The following is a 17,590-nucleotide window of genomic DNA, read 5'->3' on the forward strand; positions in this document are numbered from 1 at the left end:
CCGCTTTTCTTGAACATGGCTATGATGAAGCTACCCAAGCTCCTCGAGACCGTACCAGATCTGTGGCACGCGATATACGGTGATGACATGACGCTCTGGACCAGAGCTTCGAACAATGGAAGGCAAGGAAGTGGCTAATAAGAAGTGCCCCGAAACTGTGGCCTCCGCTGCGCCGCTGAGGAGTCTGTTCACCTCGTTCTGAAAGGAAGAATGAGAGGCAGCAGCCAACTATGAAGAGCCCGATCCCAGCGTCACCCTCAACTGAACAACAACCCCGCAAGTCGAGATTCGACGAATGCTTGTACTCCACATCCACAACCACGGATCGGGAGCGGCAGACCTAGCGAGATTACATTACACTCTTTTGCAACTGACGCACATCGTCAAGAGGATCTCAAACCAAAGAAGCAGGCTCAACGAAGATTGCTCGCCAGCCGCATCACATGTGGTTCGCCATACCTAGCCTAAAGAAGGCAGAAACCGAAAAGCTCAACATCGTGGCAAGGAAGGAAATAAAAGTCACCCTGGGACTCCCCCTCCCCTCCATGGCCTCCACTACACGTCTCTTTAAGATGAGCGTATAAAATGTGTGGCTAGAGCTCACTGAAGCAAACAAGAATAGCCAACTGGAACGACTCAAGCTCACGCCCACCGGCAGATCAGTACTCCGACATCCGAAGTACAGCGAGACATACATCGCAGACAGGGACAAGAAAGAGCAAATATTACTGGACGTTCGAGATTCCCTTTGTATCGCACTTGTCCTGCACAACATGCATCCCATATTGCACAAGAGCACAATACAGGCTAGAGCCGACGCCATCAAACGAAGGTTCAAGCAAGACCGGTACGCCCGCTACACCTTACGCATTGAAGCGCGTACGTTCTCAGCGTCATAGACTCCAGAGGCTGCGAATTAGCATCGGCAACAATCAAGGCACGCAATCGGGAAACGGGTGAAAAAGCGTCAATCACTCTCACCATCTGACCACACGTACACAGGCAGCGGTTATATTCACCGACTCTCAGACCGCCTGTAGAAAGTTCTACAGGGGCCTCACCTTGGCCGATGCACTCAAAATGCTAAAACAACGAAGCATTCCGCTGCCGTACGCCTGCGTAACTTGGGTAAACGGACACGACGGACTATAGGGGAATGAATCGGTTCACGCCAGAGCCCACGAGCACATCAGCCGTGCTCTGCTCGCCCCATATGCTCTCTGACGCGCTGTAGTAGCGGTACTGCAACACTACAGACTCGAGCGTCGGGTGTACCCTCCACCGTACCCAAAACTCGGCAAAGAAGAAACCATGATTTTCAGGTCTACAAAGCAACACCTACACTCTACGAACCATTAGAACTTGTTCACATTTTGTTTAAATGTCAATGCCTACAGTAGTTGACTTGTTGACTGTCTCGTTTTGAGGATGAAACCAAACGGATCTCACGATCGGCCCTGCAAGCCTTGCGGGACGACTCCAAGCTCATGGTGATATTGTTATCTAGGCACGTTTTGGAGTCAAAATTCATAACACGCAAGGCAACAAAAATGTTGAATCTGGAGCTGCAATATACTTGCGTTTGACCTTTTAGGCGTAATTCGTACTCAATTATGCTAAGCTTCATTTCCTTGCTTCAATTATTTTATTACATTGTATTTCAATGCAGCATTCAGACGGGGGCAGGCTAACTTGACCCTGCACTGAACGACAGCTGCAATGCAAATGGTTAGTAGTAGGATTATAACGCATGAAATTAAGTAGCAAATAGAAAAACTGCTAGCTTCTGCCTAAAATTATTGACTCACGCACTTAATGGCACCATAGCTAATCGTCATCGCGTCAGTTATGGAGAATAATAATTAGTGATAGCATGTGAAAATCAACAGCACAGTTTTACCACTTCCTAAGAAACACGTTGGTTTCGATTATTTTTGGTATAGTTTTGCGAAATAAATGGTGGTTTAGGCAGGCATATTTCATATTATCAGCTAACGATTATCGGCAGCTAACTTAGAAAAAGAATGCTCAAGAAGCATCGCCTTCAGCTGCGTTCAGTATTCGAGCTGCTTTAATCTCTTAGCTTCAAGGCTATGCAAGGTGCTATGCATCTTCCCTGCTCCAAAAATATCACCACGGGTGTTGGGACGTCTGGTTTTTATAGTTAAACAAACGGATGCCCGCATCTAGCCTTCTACTCGAAGGATGAAGGGAAATAAGTTGTACACCATGACTTCCATTTTATGCAAAGCGTCGTGTAATGTTCGAATAATTAAGCATGCACCCCCGAGAATTTAGCATGTACCCATGTGCTGAGCCGGGTGCTGTGATCCTGGAGGTCTTGCTGGGAAGTACATTTTTGATCAAGTTGGCAGTGTAGAATAGAACCCAGGTTAGGTGGTGAGTGCTTTTATTTGCAGCCACAGGTACTTCTCAAATAAGACGGGTGCCACATTAACTGACGAACTGAGTATGATCTTATGCATGGTGAGAAGGCGTTCGCAAGGGCGTCTGTGTGCAAGCGGATCGAGGGATAATTCACGGGCACGCGACGAAGGACAAAAATTACAGCCATATCTGTTGTATATAAATCTTATCCCCTTCTTCACAGATTCCAATTTGTTAGCGTCACAAGAAGAACAGAGATACAACAGACGCATACTCCGAAATTGGCCTGAATAATGTTTTGTATGCAGTTAGTCTGAAACCCTTAGTAGTGTCCTTTGCCGTTCGCTTTACATATGCTAGTTTACAAAGTGCCTTCAAGTGGATGCATTCTGTGTGTTTGCGCTATCTGCTGTTATGAGAAAAAGCTACCCCGAGGTATTTAAATTTGTATGCATTTAAGATGTAAGTACTGCTGAAACTATAGCAAGAACACAAAGGTGTAGTCTTGCTCGTGAACATCATCGAGACTATCTTCAGTAAATTATTTCTTAGTTGCTAAGAATCACTTCAAGCACAGAGCGAAGCAAAAAAGAGTTTCATAGTAACTGGTAATATACATTCGTGACTTGAGAGCACAATGTGCAATCATCTGCGTGTCATTATGGTTTAACTGGCGCGCTTTGCGAGACCTCCACGACGTCGTTAATATAGAAGACTAACAACGCTTAAGATTCGGACTTTGCTATTTACTAGGCTTTAGCACACTTTACGATTCAGTGGACTGAACGAACAGCTCGTGACCGCATGTCAAGCAGCCTGCCGCTGCCTGCTTAAAGAGCCTAATCAATTATTACAGGTTTATCAGTGCTATAACCTACGAATTGACCATGCATGGTGACACACTTGCTGCGATAAAACACACACAAGCATTCTGGTAATTACGCAATCATAATTCAGCGACACTGCAAAGTACGGGAAAGGCAACACGTTTATGTAGGCTTCCTAATTGCAAGGCAGCCTTGCTTGTAGGCAAAGCACAGAGGCATGTTAAGTAATATTGGTTCTAAGAACGCGCGACATTACGAAACCTTGAACTTTGGACGCCAAGTGAGGATGTAGTTATACTTTCCTACTAAACAAAATTTCAGTCGCTAGAGAATATATAAAGCGTAATGGCATAGAGAAAATTTAAATACCGGCTTCTCATGTAACGTGAAGCAATGTTTATGCGGAAGCATTCTGCTACTGGGCCGCGCCCACGACTCCCTCTCACGATACGAAAACGCTGGGATGCTTAGATGGTTATTACACGGCAGTGTAAGGAAGTATATGCGCCGCCCACTGCTAGTGAGTTTCGACTGCACGACCACGCCTCTTGACATTCGTCTCGGCATCCTCACGGGTCCGTTTGCGCTCGAGAAGTCCGGCTTATCCCGTCAGAAGTGCCGCAGTGCCAGAAGTAGGCCAAACACTTTTCTCCTAAAAAGCGATTGTCCTTGAGGGAAGATCAATTCCTCCCCGGTGCGCACTTTATCTTTCAGTCCGTCAAGAAGAGTCCTGCGCTCTTCCGCAAATTCCGGACATTCTAGGAGGTAATGTTTTTTGTCACCATGTGCTCGGCAGAATGAACACCTATGCGTGAACGGCAGCCCTATCTTGTGTCGCCACGCCGACAATGTTGCTGACTGGGCGTGAGCATGGTGTAACAAGGACGCTTCCGATCGGTTAAGTCTCTTGGTCACCTAGTGTTGAATGGTGGAAGCCCAATGTGCTAAAGTGGTTCACACTGGGCCTGTATGATACTCACTGGACGCTTTGTGATACTCTCACCTTTGGTCTATAGGTTAGTGCTTGGCGCGCAAGACAGTCAGTATCTTCATTTCCGGACACGCCGACGGGCGATGGAAACCACTGAAAATCCAAGTGGATATTATAAAGTGCGCGGATGTGTGATATTGCCTAAGTAAAGTTGTAGGCAAATGAACTGTGCTAATCATCGCCAGAGGAGCTAGGGTGCTGCCTTTCAGTCCGATAATTTTATTACTGGTTGAAGCGGGCAAGACTGAAGTTTCCTGAAAGCAGCTGCAATTGGCTACTTTCTCTGGCTGTCGTAGAATCCAGGGCGTAGAGGTGCTTTTCAATATGATTCTTGTATGACTGCACTTTGTCTTATAGAAATTCAAATTCAGATTTAAACCATCTGAAGTGTGGCCACCCATGAGCTTCCTATAGGAACGGCATCGCGAAAGATAAAACACTCGCCTCTCCTTCCACATCGACAGACTTCAAGGTGGCGTCGCGGAGGTGGTGTCTGCCTAAGTGAAACGAAAACCGTTCGCTCAGCGTAAGCGCTACGCCGCCCAGAACGAAGCAAACGGAGTTACTTCCATGTAATAAATCATTTAAAACCACATTGTCATTTCCGTAGCACATACGCCACCAGTTCGCACACACGTTGTAGCTGCGGTAGCCGTTTTTTCTTTCCGGGAAATCACCATGACAAGCGATGATCTTTCTTCTTGCCAAACAATGCTTCGCATGTCGTCGCGCTCAAATGTGGTTCTCACTTCTGGAATTTTAGATTGTTTTTGTTGTTGCACGCAACAATTGTGAAGAGGCACACTAATCGTGCTATGCGGATAGTGCCAGTGAAACGTGGCGGGCAACAAACTCGCGAAACGATTTGCGTGCACAAATTGATAGCTGCGCAATCGCACGCAGGTCGTGAGCGCAGCGTTTCAAATCGTCCACGTGCGCACACAGCCAAATGAGAATGCACCGATAAGCCTGCCTTAACGTCACAGAGCCGCAAACTGCGGGGCATACATGCAAGCACGGCGCGTCATCACGAACATTTTCCGCGCGATCAGAGTATACTGTAACCACTGTATTTCGTACAGAAATCAGGAGCGACTGCGAACCGCAGGGGCTTCCGTGCTGTCGCCATAGCGGTCTGCTTCAGATGAGTTGTGCGTGCATGTGCGTCGAAAGTGGTTATTGAAGTTAAACCGAGCTAACGTCGGAGCCATGGCTTGTGCTGCAGAGGTGAGTGCTAGCTTTTGTTGGATGACTGGGAGCGTCTTAATGGTAGGCTCGTATTTTGAAACAAATAGCCTGCGATTGCTCTTTTACTCGTTTTCTGTGGTGGTGGTCTGAGTTTCTCCGCCTGCGCAAGTTCCATTTGCAACATGAACGCAGCTAGAACATTTGAGATGCCCGTGTTGTCGCGCGAGAGCTTTGTAAACATTAATACTTGGTGACGGTGGTGACGGTGGTGACGGTGGTGACGGTGGTGACGGTGGTGACGGTGGTGACGGTGGTGACGGTGGTGACGGTGGTGACGGTGGTGACGGTGGTGACGGTGGTGGCGGTGGTGGCGGTGGTGGCGGCGACATGCTGGGCTGGCGGTTGCTTGGCCGCATTCGCCGGCGAAATTCCTTTCTTCTGATTCAGATTCTTAGTTTTTACGCGCGAAAACCAGGATTTGATTATGAGGCATTCCATATTGTACTCTGGATTAATTTTGATCGCCAAGGGATATTCAACGTGCCCCACAATTCACGGTGCACGGGCGTTTTTCGCCTCCGTCGAAATGAGGGCCGCAGCGGCCGCGATTTGGTCCCGCGACGTCGTGCTCAGCAGCGCACCACCATAGCTTCTAAGCCAAGGCGGCGGGTCTATTTTCTTTGTACTTTCTATATGCACTTTCGCGTGTTACTGGCTTAACAGTGCTTAGCGCGACCAACTGACCAATTGTGTGGCTGAGTTATTTATTCTGATGTCACGGGAAGCTTTAGGCACTGTTGTTTCTCAACAAACAAATTATTGTCCAATGAGGAGAGGATGCTAAAATGAGGCGATAACAAAAGCATATTGTCCCACAATGAAGCACATTTCTTAAACATTGGGCACAACGAGCCGGTTCCTTAACGACATGACAAGACAGCACAGTAATGGCGTTCTAAAAGAACACGGAAATCACTTGGCTGAACACTGCAAAATATATGCAAGTATACACGTTCTTGCTAACACAATTGATTAAAGTAAAGGAACCAAGACAACGTCAAATACCTTAACTGTATAATATAAGGAAAGCAGGAGATTTGTAGCTGCGTGAAAAAGTAAGTGTAATCTTTTTCCAGGTATCCGCTCACGTGAATCAATTGAATGTGCAGTCTTTTGTAAGATCTGTGCCTGATGAACTGCACGTATAAAACAGCCGGCCATTTGAAATAAACGCTAGTTGGAAGTTCAGCGCCCGTCTTGCCGTTTGTGCATTTTTCGTCCTCGCCCATGGCGCTGTTTTAAGAGCACTGTCAAGATAAACCATCTCACCGAAATCAAGGTGTTGTTGATTGTTATTCCTCATTCTTGAATGTACTGCTTAGGTCTTGGTCGATCTTCACAAGGAACACCTAAGGTGTGGTAAAGATAAGTGCCTCATCAGTACAGACTATCAATCGGGACGAATTTCCAGTCATTCGTATACATCTTTAGTTGGACGAGCATGCGAGTGAAATGAGTTTCCGATCAAATCATACGTTCTACATTTCGATCCAACATGCGTATTTTATACTGAATATGCATTCCACTGAGCGAAAACATATCAAAGGGTACGTCGTCACAGCTGTTTGACACGAGATATCGCACGGAATCAGGATTTATGTCTTCTCCAAAGTAAAATTAATTAGTAGGTTTCACTTTTAAATAATGTTTTAAAATGAATATTCGCACTTATCTCACCTGGAAAGGGCCTTTACAGTGATATAGTGTCCTCGTCCTGCAATGGGAAAGATAAACTGTGCGCAAAAAGTACTTTCAATCTGCGCATCGCCAGCATATTCCACTTGACCCAGCGTTCTTTACTAGTCACGAAACGTTTTTTTACCCTGGAAAAAGGTATTTACGTTTTTAGATGAAGCTAACATCTGACAAAAAAAACTTTTGCGGGGTCAGGTATAGCAGAGCATCACCTTCGACGCTGTAGCTGCAGTGACATTAGCTTTTAGAGCACGTGCCCCTCAGCCTATTACTTCAAGAGCCCTACAAAGGAAGTAGTGATTGTACGCACCTTATTATATCACTTCTTCGTAGCGAATTTTTGTGATTTTTTTAGCGTGAGCCATTATTGTTATTTTGATATATTTTACAGCTTACAGCGACCCGGGTTTAGGCCTCTTTAGTCACATTACATCTAAATTTGCAACTCAATTAGATCCTTCCATACATAGCACATAGAAAATGCATCAGCATATTTCATGGCTCTCTTTGGCCATAGCTGGCCTTTGCAACATTAAACACCACAGACCATGATAATCACCATCCCAGCAAAAAATATTGTTTGAATTGACGCCGCTGGTTACATTATTTGTCCGAACCCGCCTTAGTAGCGATCACTTGCAAGATTTCTTGAGATCAAGTGCTTTCAAGTGCCGATTGCTTAAACCCCACGCTACTGCTACAACAGCCATCTAGCCTTTCCCGCGGCATAACAACCTTACTGTTCCACTAGTCGCTGGGATTGGCGTTCCCGAACGCCTACTCCTATCGTATGAGAATGGCGGATAGCCCAGTGTGCGAATCCTGTGGATGCGACAAAACCATCGAGCACCTATTGTCTACCTGCCCTTGCTACGGCGTACAACGCCTCTCTCTGCGGACAACTTTAAACCGACTGGACTCAAGCCCGTTCTCCGAGTAAAAGATACTCGGACCATGACCACATCTGTCAATAGCACGAAAAGCGATTCCTGCACTAGTACACTACTTGAAGTGCGCCGGCGTAAGAGACCGTTTATAGCGTCCCTGTGCATCCTACCACACGCACTCAACGCTTACTCTCACCCTTTCCTATTTCTATTCCCCTTTCCCCCATCACCAGCGTAGGGGAGCAAACGAGGTGCTCGTCTGATTGACATCCCTGCCTTTCCTGTCATTGCTCTCTCTCTTTCTTCAACGACTGGTTTGGCACATGGCGCGGAACGGCTGTGCGTGGCTAGATCTGCAGTTAGTCTTCAGTCCTCGCAGCAGCAAAGCTATTATCTGAAGGCCGACTGCTTCTCTACGTACTCCCTTGCAGCTGTGGGCAGCTTGGGCCTAGACGGAGAATACTTGACAAACGTAGATGTCACGAGTGCCTACATGTGATTTTTGCTTTAACCGTGCAACGGTGGAGTAGCAGTTAGGCTAGTCATCAGAAGCAAGGTTTCAAGTTTGTACTCTAAAGGGGACATTGGTCGCTCATAAAATTTTGCCGCGCGATCGCGACTGACCCCTGGCGGTTCGTGAAATACTTGGCTAACCATTATCTCTAAACCTCTGTTCCCTTAGCCAGTGCTTCAGAGAGAAGCCAGTTGAGATTAGCTATTTATACATTTTTATTAAACCTCAACAGTTGTGGCATGAGCCTTTAGAGACTCTTACGATGACTGTAGTAGAACAGATTTCCCATCACTTCGATCCACACTTGTCAATGCAAGTTTTTTAGCTGGATTGCTCCGGTACAATGTGTATTGTGGCTGTCGCACTAATCGCGCATGTCTAATGTTCCTTGCGTGTTTCCCGCATTCTTTCTTAAACAGAAAGACCAAGGCACCACACTTACCGATTTCGCCAGAATCCTGGCTAATGCGGATGCTGGTGTTTTCGGCAGCGCGGCCGATGTCCTCGCCATCTTCAATACTACCGATGAGGAGTTCTGCAAAGGCGGCACCACATGTCTCAGTGCCATCTGCACATTCGAGGAAAAGTCTTCGTGCTGGGCGGTCGATCGTCAACTAGTTTGGAACAGCTTGTTCAACCCTCGCGGCGTTGAGATGATCCAGCTGCAGAAAGGAAGGCTTCACTTTCGTACATTGAACGTCAATCCAGAGGACTTGATCAGGATTGGTGAGGTCAAGTTCCTCTGTTTATACCTATGGCTTCTGCGAGAGCATCGATGCATCTCAGGAGTCGTCCTGTCTATTCCCGTTCTGGCACCGAGGCATGCGAGTCTGTTCATGTCTCTGCTAAGGCTCACGAAATACGTGCAAAAGTGTGAGATACACGGTAGCGATGCATTAAAAGGACAATTTCTCGCGAAGGATGCACTGAGGGCAAGCGCTCTAGACTACTTGTATCTACTGAGGGAGCTGGGACTGTCTGCGGTCCGTATGATCAATAATGACGTCACTATCCTGGCCCGTCTTGTGGAACGAAACAAGTTCCTCATCGCCCTCATCTTGATCGACGTAGAGATGAGCGTGCAGGCCTTCGCCCAGCTCGTCGTCAAGGTAGTGCAGCACAAGAAACTAGAGGACTTGCGCATTAAGACGACCGCAATGGAACCCGAGCCGTTGTTCAACAAAGCCCTGGGTCTAATCGGCCAGTCACGCACCATTTCGAGGCTGTACGTCCACGTCGACCGCGGCTTGTCAAGCCTGCTGCAGGGTCTCCTCGAAAACTCGTCCTTAAGAGAACTAACCCTGGAGCCGACCATCAACGACGCAGAAGTGATGTGTGCGCTGGCCGACTTTCTGGAGAAACGGGAGTCTTGCAATCACTTGAAAGCCTGCCTCAATACCAGCCAGTTTCCGACTGCGTCTGGCGCGCTTGACGACCTGCAACGAATTGTCGGCAAGAGTTCGCTGCGCACCTTGGTGCTTTCGGGATCGACGCTGGCGCCTCTGGCGGCCCGTCGGATCGCCGACGGAATGGCGGCGAGCAAAACGCTGAAGGAGCTGCATGTGGACGACTGCCAGCTCGCGTGCGCCGACGTCCTGCCCTTCGTGGTGGCCACCAGACGGTGCGCGACATTCGGACAATTCGAAGAACTCAACGTGGGCGCGGTGTTCGGCAAAGAGGACGAGCAGCGCGAGCTAGTCGGGTACATAGTACAGTGGGGCGTCAGCGACAAGATCGCGCTCGTCTATAACGACTGCCTTGTGGCGCCCTTGCGGGATGCGCTGGAAACGAGCATAAAGCTTGTAAAATTTTCTCTCTCTCATGGCGTAAATACGGAGACTGAGCCTCTTCTGTATGTGCTGAGATGGACGGTGAAGACACTGAGGAGCCTGTGCATCGACACTATTCGAGTAAGTCAATTGGCTGCTTAATGAGGCTCATGAGGGTAGACACATTGACTACATGGCAGAGCGCGAAGGTCGTTGCACTGAGGAAAAGGCATCTGCGTTACTAATTGGCCCGCGGATAACGAGAAACGCTTACGTCGACTAGTGACGTTTCTGCACACCTTCAGTACAACGAGTATCGAACTTTGCCATGAAGTATCCCTAAGTAAATCATTGACTGAGTTAAAATATTGCTTTATGTATGGACGAAATGTGCTCGAAACATTTTATGACTCACATTAGGAGGCACGATAAGATTCTAAATGCAGTGTGTATATTCGCTGAGAAAATGACAGGGCTAAATGTAAACAATCGTTGTTTGTCATGTGAACAAATATTGCGTGAATTGCAGAATAATTTTCTCTTTAATTAGGCTGGGGATTCGTACGAAGGGCACCTGCGTAAAAATTAGAACTAATCAAACACCTGTGTTTGAAGTCGTTGAATACGAGTGGTGCGAAATTCAATGAGCGCGAGCTTTTAATCCGCACCATCGCATGGTTGTATGGCTGCACGGAAAATCGTTTCGCTTGGGTTGATCCCGAGTTCAGGAAAGCAAGCTGTTTCGACCGCCTAACACGTCGATGTATTCCACAGCATGTCACAAAGGGCAGACCTACCTCAGCATTTCTAAAGTCCCTAAAACACATGATTAGCATTTATTTGCAAGGCAAAATGCTACAAAAGTTTGGATTCATGCAGGTTGAACATTGGTTGATATCGCGAGTCACATCCATAAAAAGAAAACAACCTTTCCTGTATTCAAGGGCAGTGCTGAAATTCTGCGTTTTTGGGTAAGGGGGCGTTGTCCATTCAACGAACGGACAATGCCTCGATGGCCGCACTAGCCGCTACAAGTGTCGTTCAGGCATCTTCCGCTCGTTTTTTTGAGGGAGTTCACTTAGCGATAGCATCACTTTTGCCAGCTGACCCTGGATCAAGCTATCCATACTCGCGGAGAACTCTCTGAGGCAATGAAAGCACAGCTACGGAGGCAGAGCGAGTAGAAGTGTGAGCGACCTTGAAATTGTTCCACATTCTAACCCGCGCTTGTTTTGCCTGAGGAAGAGAAAACATGAATTTACATGCTTAGACGGAAACGGGTAAGAAATCAGATGGGGGCCTTCATGCTCAAACTGCAGGCGGCTGGGGATATACGACTGGCTCTGTAAACGCATTCGGAAACGCTTTTTCGCTACTGATGTATAGCTACCAAATATACAAGGCGTTCACGCTATGATTAGCCAGAGTTCAAAAATATGCGAATGCCACGTAGCTGGACAGAACCAGTGTAATGTAGTTTGCTGTCGCTTGCAGGTACTCAGGTTATTTTTTTCATACGACCTACTTGCATAATTGCTCCCAAATAATTAATCAACTTCTCAAATATTATAATTAGATGAAAAGTGTGAATGAGAAAATTTTAGAGCAACATAAAAAAACTCCCGATGGTCCTTTTTGTTGCTCAATACGAGCTACTTGACGCGTTCTTTCCGAGCGTGAAAGAAGCCCGCGAATACACATAACATTGCCGCTTGACTGGCCACTCACGGCACTTTGGAGACGGTTAATTTGACTACGAAGATTTTCGGGGGGAATGGACGCAGACGAAGAGGTAGCCCTGTGACGCTGAGATGAGTATTACATCAGCTCATAAGTAACGACAACTTTCTATCAGAGGAATAACAACGAAACAATCAAGTTCCGAACCAATCAGTAACCGGCGGCTAGTCGTCTGCAAACCCGGATGAAGTAGGGACCAGGATGCACCAGACCTTCGGCCTGGTGACAACCCTAGATAAGGGTGCGCAGCACGCTGGTGGCCCTTTTCTCTCACGTTTGTCGCATGTCTTAGCGCGTTTACTTAATCTCACCTATTTCTGCAATAAGTATCTTATATTCGACAGTAAAGCAAGGCAATACACCTATGATTTCGATTTATTATTTTCATGTTTCTCTCTTCCTCGTTCCTCTCTTCCTACATACGGGCGCACAAGTTACACTTCTTACACTATTTAATACTATTTGGGCTTCGGGATACCTCCCATCCACATGGAAAGAAGCGATTGTGGTTCCTGCTCTAAAGCAGGGAAAAGACCCTTTCTTGGCGGCAAGTTACCATCCAATAGCTCTAACTAATTGTCTTTGTAAGGTTTTTGAAAAAATGATAAATCGCAGACTTATACATTTCCTTGAGCTCAACAATAAACTCGACCCTTATCAGTGTGGATTCCGAGAAGGGCGGTCGACAACCGATCATCTTGTGCGCATGGAAGGAAATATCCGCGATGCCTTTATACATAAACAGTTTTTGCTATCGATATTCCTCGATATGGAGAAGGCATATGACACGGCATGGCGTTACGGGATCTTGCGAGACCTGTCGGAAATTGGCATCCGTGGAAATATGATGAACACAATTGAAAGCTATTTGTCAAATCGTACCTTCCGAGTAAAAGTCGGCAATGAACTGTCACGTCCCTTTACGCAGGAAACTGGTGTACCCCAGGGAGGCGTGCTCAGCTGCACTCTCTTTATCGTTAAGATGAACACGCTACGTGCTTCACTACCACCTGCCATTTTTTATTCCGTATACGTAGACGATATACAAATAGGCTTCAAATCCTGCAACCTCACAGTGTGCGAAAGACAGGTACACCAGGGCTTGAACAAGGTTTCCAAGTGGGCAGAGGAAAACGGATTTAGGGTCAACCCCCACAAAAGTTCTTGTGTTCTCTTTACAAGAAAGAGAGGCCTGGTCCCAGATCCTTGTGTAGAACTGGGCGGCCAACAAATTCCTGTCAGCAAAGAACACAAATTCCTTGGTGTTATTCTTGATTCCAGGCTCACTCTCATTCCTCACATAAAACATCTTAAAGGAAAATGTCTTAGAACAATGAACTTACTTAAAATCCTATCCCACACAACGTGGGGTAGCGACAGACAGTGTTTATTGAATATTTACAAGAGCCTAGTTCGATCACGGTTAGATTACGGTGCCATAGTTTATCACTCTGCGGCACCGAGCGCGCTTAAGATGTTAGACCCCGTTCACCATCTGGGTATCCGTCTGGCCACTGGCGCATTTAGAACAAGCCCTGTTGAAAGTCTATATGTAGAGTCAGACGAGTGGCCACTCCATCTTCAAAGAACAAACATCAGCTTAACGTATTTTCTCAAGGTTCGCTGTAATAAGGAGCATCCGTGTTTCGCAACTGCTAACGACTTGACGTGTGAAACACTTTTCCATAACAGACCCTCTATGAGACTTCCTTTCTCATTGCGTGCAAGAGAACTTAGTACGGAAATGGATTTCCCTGTTCTTGAACAATGCCTAATGCCTCCAGCTAAGCTAGTACCGCCCTGGGAGTGGCAACTGATAGAGTGTGACACATCCTTTGTAGAGGTCACTAAACATGCGCCAGAGACACATATCAAAATGCACTTCTTGGAGCTCCAGTACAAGTACTCGTGCACAGAGTTTTACACAGACGCTTCTAAGTCGCATGCCGGGATGTCCTACGCAGCCATCGGTCCATCCTTCTCGGAATCCGGTGTACTGCACCCTGAAACAAGTATATTTACGGCTGAGGCCCATGCACTATTGTCGGCTGTGAAACATATCAGAAAATCAAATATTCAAAAAACAATTTTATTTACAGACTCCTTAAGCGTCGTAAAAGCATTGAAGTCGCACTGTAAACACAGAAACCCCGTTTTACTGAGCTCTATTCCATCCTCTGTAGAGCGTATATGTCTAACCAGCATGTCATTATATGCTGGGTGCCTGGACATAGGGGCATAGAGGGAAACGTACTAGCGGACCAGATGGCCACATCCATTTCATTGCATGCAGTTAGTCCTACTGCTTCGGTCCCTGTCACAGATCTGAAGCCTTTCTTAAGAAGAAAACTGTGAAACCACTGGCAACGTATGTGGGACGCAGAAGTAAATAATAAACTGCACGTAATAAAGCCACAGTTAGGTTCTTGGCCCTCCGTAACAAAATTACGGCGAACAGATGTCCTATGCTGTCGCCTCAGAAAAGGACACACGTTTGGCACGCATAACTTTCTACTCACTGGAAATGATCCTCCAACCTGTGGTAGATGCGGGGAGAGGCTGACCGTTCTCCACGTCCTCCTGGAGCGTCGGGCAGCCGAATCTGAAAGAAGGAAACATTTTTCCCTTGCTTACCGGCAGCACATCCCCCTACATCCCGTAATGCTACTCAGCCCAGAACCTTTATTTGACACCAACGCAGTCCTAAGTTTTCTGGAAGATGCTGTCTTGCATGTTTTTAGCCCCACATGTTCGTAGCGCGTCCTCTTTTCAGAGGATGCCGCTGCGATAGCTCTTTAGTATAGCACATGCCTGTAGGCCCTTGTGTTTCAAGGGCTCTGGCGAGGCAGCAGTGCTCCAAGTAATTTCACCATCCTATATATTTTTTATTTTGCATCATTCTTCTACGATGGATTTTAATGTTCATGGTGTTCATCATTAGTCATCGCCCTAATTTTATAGTACATAGATTTTACGCACTTTACAGCGACTATTTTTAGGCCACTTTACAGCCAAGTCACATCTTTCATAACACATCGTTAACACTACCACTAGTCATGGCGCTCTTTGGCCAAACCTGGCCCTTGCGCCACAAAACACCACACATCATCATCATCATCTCTTCCTCGTTTGGGCAAACGCTAAACCGGTACACATAGAAGCTACGCTAATTCCGCAGCTGTTTCAGTAAACGAAAAACGCTGTCAGACTTTGCCGGAATACTTGGCGCAGGCAAACATACAAAAGCTTTGTCCCATTAGCTTTCTCTTTATTGTAACCGAAAGTTCGTGAGCGTAGCGTTTACTGTCGAGGGAATGTGAGATATTGTCTCCCTGTACTCGAGAGACGCAAGCAACTAGTTTCGAGTGCTTAGATGTAGTTAGATGACAAGCCCACTTTAGTGAGAGAAGCCTTTCTTGCATCATCGACCTGTCGCTCACTAAATATAGTGATTTTTCATTAAACATCGCTTATTCATTGTTTGCGCACACAGGTACTCAGTAGCCTGGGTGGCCTGTACCTAGCGCACCTCATCTGGAAAGGCGACTCGCTCCGGGTTCTCCGACTGCGTTGCCGCACCGAGCCGAGAGCGTCGGACCTTATCCTCAAGGCTCTAACGAAGTCCAGGAGCGTGGCTCTTCTAACAATCGAACGCTGGTACCTTTCCGAGAGCGTCGGGTGTGCCTTCGCCGACATGCTGTGCCAGAACCGCAGCCTGAACCGCCTCGAGATCTACTGGGACGACGCCGACGCTTACGAGCTTCTCAAGGACCACTTGGTGAGGGGTCTGAAGGTCAACGCGTCCGTGTCGGTTGTGAAGATGTACCAGGGCCAGGAGCGTGACGAGGTGGCAGTATGGGACTTCGGCATGTTGGAGTGCTTCCGCAGGAACGCGATGATACTGGCTTGGGTCACGGACGTCATCCTGAGGGATGGAATGTGTCTTGAGGCTGCCGCTGTCGCTGACTTTTTTGAGATTTGCGATGCGCCTCTGGATCTGTTTCAGCGGACAGCCGATTTCTCGCCACGTACGGCTACGAATCGCATACGCTTGGCTCGCATGGCGACGAGGACGCAGTACTATGCCCTGCTTTCGGCGTTTGGCGATCGGGTCGAGTTTAATTTAACGCCTCTCGGACGAGAGCTCTTTCACAATATGCTTTATTCTATGCGGGACGTCGTGTCGAGCGCCATGGGTCTCTCAGAGCCGCACTTTATGGACAGTACCAGCTTACAATGGGTTTGAGAGGGCTGCAACATTTTTTGTGGTTGTTGAAAGCAGTGGCTGAATTCTATAGTAAGCTTAAAGATTTCTCTGGTTTTCCAGCACTACGATGTTGCTTGCCATTTCGATTTCGACAAATTCTTAGTGCATTTTTGTATACAACTCTATATCACCTCGGCTATTTCGTAGAATTATATGTGTGTATACTCGGACTTGTCAAGTTTTCGGCGTATAAGTGGTAGCAACAGAGATTGTGAAGTTCAGTGCTGCTTTTTCGCTTTTACAGTGACGTAGAACATGCCTTTCGAGATAACGCGACCGTGTCATCCAATAAACTTTTTTATACTTGTCTGATTCCTCTTTGCTACTTATGGTGGACAAAAAGCAAGTTCCCCATCGAGGACGTATTGGGCCGCTTCTATCGAGCGATGTTGGTGCTGCCTAAGCATTGATGGTAAACGAACGATCACACCATGCTGAAATGTCACGTGGCGCTAAACGTCGTGAACCACGAAATTCAAGTGGAAGCCCTGCAAAGGCATTGGCGGTTACAGGTTTGCGTTATCGCAATCAGCCGGTTGCCGGCTCATCACGGCATGAAAGCGTGTGGTGCGCGGTCTGCGAAACGGCCAGCAGTTGATCACAATGAGAAGAAAGACCATCCGAGTAGGTATTTGAACGTTTGCTATCGGGTGCACTTCGGCCGGAAGCTAGTAGTGGACGTCGCTTGCATGGGCGACATGATGCGCGCTGTGCTGAGCGAAGCGTTCAAACGGTAGATTTCTTTGTGGACGCAACTGTTAATTACTGCACGTGGGCAAGACAAATGCCGTTCAAGAGTTACTGCTCGTATTGTTATGCAAGGTGGTGCTAAACTCTGGCCAAAATATAACGCAATGTTTCTTGCGAGTGCCAACAGACAGCAAGAAGGCGCATTTTAGATTGCAGCTCTTTCACGCCCGTTCCTGCGTTTCGAGTCACCGTCGCCATTGTGCCTCGGTGTAACCAGCTCCATAGCCGGGGCCAGCGCGCTGCTATAGCACCTAAAATATACTAGCTAGTGCGCCGAGCTCCCGCTGTCTCCAATTGGAGGGTGTGGCGCCGTCTGCACTGGATGTCCATAGTGGCCGATCGGGGGCGCTGCTTGTACAGAGTGTGCCGTCGGCGTCGCTCTGGCGTAGTTCTTGCGTTCGTTTTGTCGGTAGTCGTCGCTGGGTTAGTTTAGTGGTGCATTATCGTGGCTGTTTGTTTCTGTGTGTGCGCGCCTTTTCTTTCACTACGTGTTTTTATTCGTTCCTTTTCACAT

The 17,590-nt window shown here is 47.3% G+C and overlaps 1 protein-coding gene across 1 annotated transcript; it reads left to right on the forward strand.

Annotated features, from left to right (window-relative positions):
- Positions 1-5,195: 5,195 nt before the first annotated feature.
- Positions 5,196-16,638, forward strand: LOC135904169 (uncharacterized). The gene is made up of 3 exons (XM_065434780.2): positions 5,196-5,433; positions 8,970-10,460; positions 15,553-16,638. The coding sequence occupies exons 1-3, from the start codon at positions 5,416-5,418 to the stop codon at positions 16,303-16,305; spliced, it is 2,262 nt and encodes a 753-aa protein (XP_065290852.1). The 5' UTR covers positions 5,196-5,415; the 3' UTR covers positions 16,306-16,638.
- Positions 16,639-17,590: the final 952 nt, after the last annotated feature.

This window comes from Dermacentor albipictus, chromosome 10 (genome assembly GCF_038994185.2).
Source record: "Dermacentor albipictus isolate Rhodes 1998 colony chromosome 10, USDA_Dalb.pri_finalv2, whole genome shotgun sequence".
Lineage (NCBI taxonomy): Eukaryota > Metazoa > Arthropoda > Arachnida > Ixodida > Ixodidae > Dermacentor > Dermacentor albipictus.

Bases quoted from the DNA above. Each gene is read 5' to 3' on its own strand.
- LOC135904169 (XM_065434780.2), top strand. The intron at 10,461-15,552 runs GTAAGTCAATTG...TTGCGCACACAG, and splicing joins TGTGCATCGACACTATTCGA to GTACTCAGTAGCCTGGGTGG.